The 6,886-nt window shown below is 47.9% G+C and overlaps 1 protein-coding gene across 1 annotated transcript; it reads left to right on the top strand.

Annotated features, from left to right (window-relative positions):
- Positions 1-4,292: 4,292 nt before the first annotated feature.
- egr1 (early growth response 1) lies at positions 4,293-6,678 on the top strand. The gene is made up of 2 exons (XM_068740463.1): positions 4,293-4,503; positions 5,369-6,678. The coding sequence occupies exons 1-2, from the start codon at positions 4,293-4,295 to the stop codon at positions 6,676-6,678; spliced, it is 1,521 nt and encodes a 506-aa protein (XP_068596564.1).
- The last annotated feature ends 208 nt before the right edge of the window (positions 6,679-6,886 follow it).

Genomic DNA, 6,886 nt, shown 5'->3' with positions numbered 1-6,886 from the left:
TGTTGAATTTAAATGTTACCTGTTGCTGTGCTGTGACCACAGCATGGCGGGGGGAAGCCCCGTCTTTCTACCCACTCCCGGTGAGTCATTGGCAGCCGAAATGTCAGGGGTCAGCTCTTTTGTTACAAGCATCAAATAGTGCGGCTGGGGGCTCAGTGAGTCACACATCCTCGGGGGGGGGGGGGGGGGGGGGGGTTGTGTCTCTGTTACCTCCCACCTTTGGTAGACAACGAGCAGATACGCAGATAGTGCAGCTATTCAATGCTGGGTCCCTGTTTCTGTGTGATATACTGACACCAGTAACCCCCCCCCCCCCCCCCCATAGAGGGACGCCTGCAGTGACTGTGAAATGTGACCAGATTGTTTTACAAAAGTCTTCGCGGGGTCTAAACCTTAGTCGGTCAGCTCCCGCTGTAAAGGGGAATTAGTGCTCCTTACATGTACAGCATCATCACACACTCCCGACACAAGACCGGCGATCACATCAAAAAAAAAAAATGTCTGGCATCTTCAGCGCTGCAGCAGGTGGTGTGTGCCAATCTTCATTATATTGTAAAGGGGTGTGTCAGATTTTTTTTTAAAAATGAGTTCAGGGTTGTGGTGACTGGAAGTGCTTAAACGGACTGACGTGGACGTCTTCATCGACCGTGGGTTTCAAAATCCCATTAGATCCATTTTGGCTTTTCATGCATGTCAATTAGTCCGGCGATTTCCCCTAACCCCTTTTGCGCTGCTGGTTTTTCTGAGGTTTCTGGCAGTTTTTTATCCCTCTCACGTCAGTTCGACTTTTCCCAGGCGCATCTCACTGCCCGTGTAAAAGGTCAGCTCGCACGCTTTCTACTGGCATATCTTTAAAAGCCGTGAGAAAAATGACATTTATCACATATCCTCATATCATGTTCTCGTCTCCTCTCGTTGCTCTGTGACTGTGGGCTAATATTAAGCCTGTTTCTCTGCCTGGGACGACCTCCCTCCACGCTCTCATTTAATTATCAACCCTCCCATTGTACAATGTCTCGTACACGTTTTCATTTTTATCAGTTTGAAGTCCAGGACTCTTATCACCATTCCACATAGCAAAAATAAAGCTGCACACTGTCTTCCAAAGCAGCCTGGTCCTCTCTCTTTTTTTTTATTACATTTCTCTTTCCCTGTTGCCTTTGCCACATTACATAACATGCAGGCTTTGATAACTGGCACAGTCCAGCTTCTGATCTTGGCCCGTCCATAACGGCAGCACACAAGGCTTCTGGCCAGGGAATGCACCACAGAATGACATGGAAGGCCCAGTAGGTGGGCGGAGCGGAGCCTTTCTCTGTCTGACTGAGAGTCTGGCATCACCTGCTGACAAATGCCAACCCAAAGCTTGGTATTTGCTCCCAGGTACGGTATGTGGGTGTGAGGATTCTCTGTCGGTCGCTATATTTTTTTTATTTTTCCCTCACCCTTCCTTCCCATGCACCTTCTCCATTTCTATTGTTTCATCCTGCCTCCAACTCCTCACTAACTACAAAATATTTATCTCTCTCTCTTCTTTTTTATTAATTTTGTATTTGTAGTCTTCTCTTTGCTCTTCTACTTCCTCTTTCTTTTTTTTTGGCCCTCACTCTTACTTCCTTGTCTATTCTACATGGAAGTCTGGAGCCTGATAACTTATAGCGAGCAATTCTAACATCCAGTTTCATCTACAATTTAAGTCTGCATCCCTAAAGTAGAAACATTTTTTAATTTTTGGATTACAACATCAGGAATATTACTTGGACCCAGTTCTTTTTTCGGATCATACATAGGGATGTCATTGTGTACCCCCCCCCCCCCCCCCCCAAACATTGTAGGGATTATCCAGCAGAAATCTAAGTTTCTCTGTCACGGAATGTTAAAGAAGTCATTTGTAAAGGAATTCTAAATACATGTGATGACCTCCCTGGCAGATGTTAATATCAACCCATGCTCATGCAGGGTGTGTTTGTGTGAACAGAGGTGTGGTGGCTGTACAGATACTGAGAGAGCGCCATTCTATTTTGGCGGCTGGCAGATCATTGGCGTTACAAGCAAGGACTTCTCTGTCTGATCTGTGTGTGGGAACACACGGTGGACGATCAACCATCAACCACATTGTGCACATCTATTGCCTTCCCCTGGAGACGAAGTCTTCGTCACTAAAAAACTAAACTAAATGTAAAGTCAGGGTGTGGCAAGAGGGCAATTTATCTTGCAAGATGCAATACTTGCTATGCAGAGCCACACACACCTTTAAAATGACTGGATTTGATTATTTATACCATCTAATTATATGAACACACAACGTTCTCTGACTGCACTCGCTATTTTAGGCTTATTTGGAGTTTGTGAAGGAGTCTCTTCTCCAGCTCATCCATAATATATCACAACATTTTGCCATCAGTCTAATGGGGGTAAACAGAGAGATTTGCCAGAGGCAGAGTGGGAAACGCCTGAGAGATATTCAATAAATATTCCATTAAAAAAACAACAACTGTGTGCACATCTATCTATCTATCTATCTATCTATCTATCATCGACTTTGTTGAGATCACACCCATGCTCTCTCTCTCTCTCTCTCTCCTGCCCAATGTTTCCCAATGATGATGCATGCTTGCATATAGATCCAGTGAGCAGCGAGGGAAACGCATTGATTTCCCGTCCGCACCAGAGGAGTGCTGGCGCGCCAGCCGAAGCCTTGAGCAGCTGGGACGGACACCGGCACCCCCCGCAGCCGCCCTGGCAGCTGCATGCGCAGCGTTGTTGATGCGGCCCATTAGGGCCCTGAGTGGCAGAGAGACTCCCAGAATATTGATCCGGGGACACCCCTCAATTAGACGGATCGCCCCGCACGTCGTCAGCATCGGCGGTTATCTGTTCTCGTTGATCAATAGCACAGCCGGGAGAGACGGAAAGTTAATTTAGGATAAGTTTGGGGGTCGGCACAGTTTGTTGGCAGAAGTTTGCGCAGTCTTTTAATTTATGGATGAAGAAACATTGTAATTTATAATAAAAGCCAAAATCAGTTTATGTCTGATGATTATTCTTATTCAATAAACCTTTATGCCATAGAGCTACATTACAGCGATCCATAATGAGGGCTATTTATCACCGCATGGAAATGACGGGCTAAAAACTGGACATATTATTATAATAATAAAACATATTATTCAGCCGTTGCGGCTCAAACCGGTTTCGTGTTCTAACAGAAACATGCATGTAAAAGCGGTTTGCAACAAAGATGTTCCAAACAGAAACCTTCTGCTGCTGACATTACTTTTGTGAGCGCAGGACATGATTTGCAGCCCAACCTCTCATTCACTGCCAAGCCGCGATCGGCGCTGCCTCAGGAAGTTCCAAATAAGGACAGGGAAATGGAAACCCACCGGAATAGGTCCTTATGTAGTCACGACCTTATAAGGCACGGCGGAGCGCGGCTTTCCGGCAGCGGCGCAGCCTGCTGCACAGATGGGGGGGGGGGGGGGGGGGGGATCCAAATGAAACCTATGGGGCGCCTGGGAGAGGGTAAGAATGGCGCTGCTGCCTCTCAGAGCTGTCCTGCGATGAAGACGCGACATTCTGGACGGAGGACGCGCCGTTGTCTTCACAATTTACTGCAAGAGCTTAATATAAAGTCTCTCCTCCTTGCTTTCCCCCCCAGGCCGGCGTCATGCGTCCTCCACTGCAGTGCCTAAATATGGGCTTCCTCCGCTCCAAATATGGACATCTACGTCACGGCAGGAGGCTATAAAACGGGCTGGGAACCCTCTCAGCTCAGAAAGAGCCCTGAGAGTCCACAAGAGCAGCTGACAGCGCAGAGATAGCGATAGAGAGACACACATAGAACTCCCTTAGAGAGAAATGTTACAACAAAAGTAAAAAAAAAAGTCAATTAATACAACATCTGTCCAAGAAGGTCAAATCCTGATTGGATAAGTTATTTAATACGTAGATCTTTTTTTGTTTTAAAAAAAAAAGCAAAATTATTTTGTTAATTCATCTGATGAATCATAGGGAATGTGTATGCAGGACAGAGCTGATTTTTGCGGAAAAGAAAAGTGGATCTTTACTGAGTGCTGAGAGACAAAAAAAAACCTGGAGATCAAGAGCCACGGAGCTGAAATCGCATCTTCCTCAGCATCAGCAGAAGTGTTGCAGCGCTCCCTGAGCTGGGCGAAGTGATTCCCCTCCACCTGCGAGGCACTGCTCAGTTAGCGCGCATCCAGCCTCCCCTGCATTCCCTGCCAGCCACCAGCGCAGCCTCAGCCCTGCAGCTCCAGCACCAGCAGAGGATGGCTGCAGCCAAGACCGAGATGATCCTCCCTGCCCTGCAGATCTCAGAGCCCCTGAGCTTCCCTCACTCCCCAATGGATAACTACCCTAAGCTGGAGGAGGTGATGATGCTGACTTCTACGGGGACCCCCTTCCTCACTGCTTCGGCACCCGAAGGCGCAGGCTTCGGATCCGGGGAACCAGGGGAGCAGTACGATCACCTTGCTGGAGGTAAGAACAGGATATATATATTTCTCTTGCCGCTTATTTTTTTTATGCCGCATAAAAAGCTTAAACAAAACGTGATTTCATTTGCTGAGTTATACCAAACTAAATGAAATAAAAATAGTTAAAACACAGCTGCTTTACTGTGTTCATGATTCATGTTTTGTGTAGCAATACACAAATAATAATGATTGTTGATAAAGCTACAGATGATTTAAAGTCAGGCAAATAGTTTTATCATGGACTGAGGTAAAAACTTTTATGCTGAAAGTGGACTTGCTGTTTGCAACTAAATGAAGTAAAATGGTTGGGCACAAAACACGGACACATCAAAAGTCTAATAATGAAAAAAAAAATGAAAGGAATTTAAAAAGAGATAAATGTAAATGTAAATGAATTGATCATCTTGAATCGCTGTTTGTCTCTCAGGACTGAAACACTGCTACGTCATTGTAAGCCTAGAGACACTCCTGTAGCTCAATTCAAATTGCATTCCTAAAACCAGCTGAACTGCAGTTTCTGTAATCAATTGCCTCGGGCTGTGTGTGTGTGTGTGTGTGTGTGTGCGTGTGTGTGTGTGTGTGTAACACAGGAGGAAAGGAAGAATGAAAGAGAGATCGACAATGTCAGAGCAGAGAAAAAATAGAGAAAATTTGCACAGCAACTTATGTTGAGATGAAGAATAGATTGAGTTTAGGGGCAAACGTAATTTTTTGGATGGGGGGGTTCTAGTGGGAGTGGGCACTAGACTGATTTGTCACAGCAAAGTGGGGTGACACGCTGCCCACTGCTATGTCAGGATTTCCCCTCGCCATCTCTTCAGGTATTGACAGATTGATTAATGTCTCCCTCTCCTCTGTGCTCTCTGCAGATACATTGCCTGATATCCCCTTCAACTGTGAGAAGCCAGAGCAGTCCTACCCCACCCAGAGGCTGCCCCCCATCTCGTACACAGGACGATTCACCCTGGAGCCCGCCACCACCTGCAGCAACAGTCTCTGGGCAGAACCCATCTTGGGCCTGTTCACTGGTCTGATGGGCAATATTGCCCCCTGCTCCACCACTTCCTCGATGGTTTCACAGACCACCTCGTCCACCTCTTCATCCACCTCAACCTCCTCCTCTTCGACTTCCTCCTTGTCTCAGGGCTCCAGCCTCAGCTCCTCCATTCACCACAACGAACCCAACCCCATCTACTCAGCCGCCCCGACCTACTCCAGTCCCAATTCCGACATCTTCCCAGACCAGGGTCAAGCTTTTGCCAGTGCAGCCGGAGCAGTGCAGTACCCACCACCAGCCTACCCAAATGGCAAGACCTGCAGCACTAGCTTCCCTGTGCCCATGATTCCTGACTACCTCTTCCCTCAGCAGCAAGGAGAGATCAGCCTGGCGCCCCCTGACCAAAAGCCATTCCAGAGTCAGTCAAATCAGCCGTCCCTCACTCCTCTGTCCACCATTAAGGCCTTTGCCACACAGACTGGGTCCCAGGACTTAAAAAGTGTCTATCAGTCCCAGCTGATTAAACCCAGCCGCATGCGCAAGTACCCTACCCGGCCGAGCAAGACACCTCCCCATGAGAGGCCCTATGCTTGTCCCGTGGAGACTTGTGATCGTCGCTTCTCACGCTCTGATGAGCTGACGCGTCACATTCGCATCCACACAGGTCAGAAACCCTTCCAGTGCCGCATATGCATGCGCAACTTCAGCCGCAGCGACCACCTGACAACACACATCCGTACTCACACCGGTGAGAAGCCCTTCGCCTGCGAGATCTGCGGCCGAAAGTTTGCCCGTAGCGATGAGAGGAAGAGGCATACAAAGATCCACCTACGGCAGAAGGATAAGAAAGCAGAGAAGCCAGGAGCAGTGGCGGTCTCGGCTCCAGTACCAGCCGCCTCTCCTGTCTCCAGCTACCCCTCACCCATCACCTCCTACCCTTCTCCAGTGTCTTCCTACCCCTCTCCAGTCACTTCCTGCTACTCCTCTCCCATCCACACTTCCTATCCATCTCCTTCGATCGCCACCACCTACCCATCCATGTCCATGTCCAACAGCTTTCAGTCGCAGGTCGCCTCCTCCTTCCCCTCCTCAATCGCCTCCAACATCTACAGCTCACCTATCACCACCCCGCTATCAGACATGCAAACCACCCTCTCCCCAAGGACAATCGAGATCTGCTAAGGAAGAGCACCTCTCCTTCCTTATAGTACTTTGAGGGGGAACGAAATCAGCATCAAAAGACTTTGTTTTACTCTCCCAAAAAAAAAGCACTTTTCTGTCTGCTCACCGCGCAGCGTTGGGTGAATCTTGAGATTTACCTGAAAGAGAGAAAAAGACACATGTCAAGGACTGGGCAAAGACGGAAGATGAAAAGGGATTTTTATTTTCT

Source organism: Brachionichthys hirsutus, chromosome 6, assembly GCF_040956055.1.
Source record: "Brachionichthys hirsutus isolate HB-005 chromosome 6, CSIRO-AGI_Bhir_v1, whole genome shotgun sequence".
In the NCBI taxonomy this organism is placed as follows: Eukaryota; Metazoa; Chordata; class Actinopteri; order Lophiiformes; family Brachionichthyidae; genus Brachionichthys; species Brachionichthys hirsutus.
The sequence above is the reverse complement of the archived record's forward strand: the minus strand, read 5'-3'. Positions and strand labels throughout refer to the sequence as shown.

Bases quoted from the DNA above. Each gene is read 5' to 3' on its own strand.
- egr1 (XM_068740463.1), top strand. From the start codon at position 4,293: ATGGCTGCAGCCAAGACCGAGATGATCCTCCCTGCCCTGCAGATCTCA. The intron at 4,504-5,368 runs GTAAGAACAGGA...TGCTCTCTGCAG, and splicing joins GTACGATCACCTTGCTGGAG to ATACATTGCCTGATATCCCC.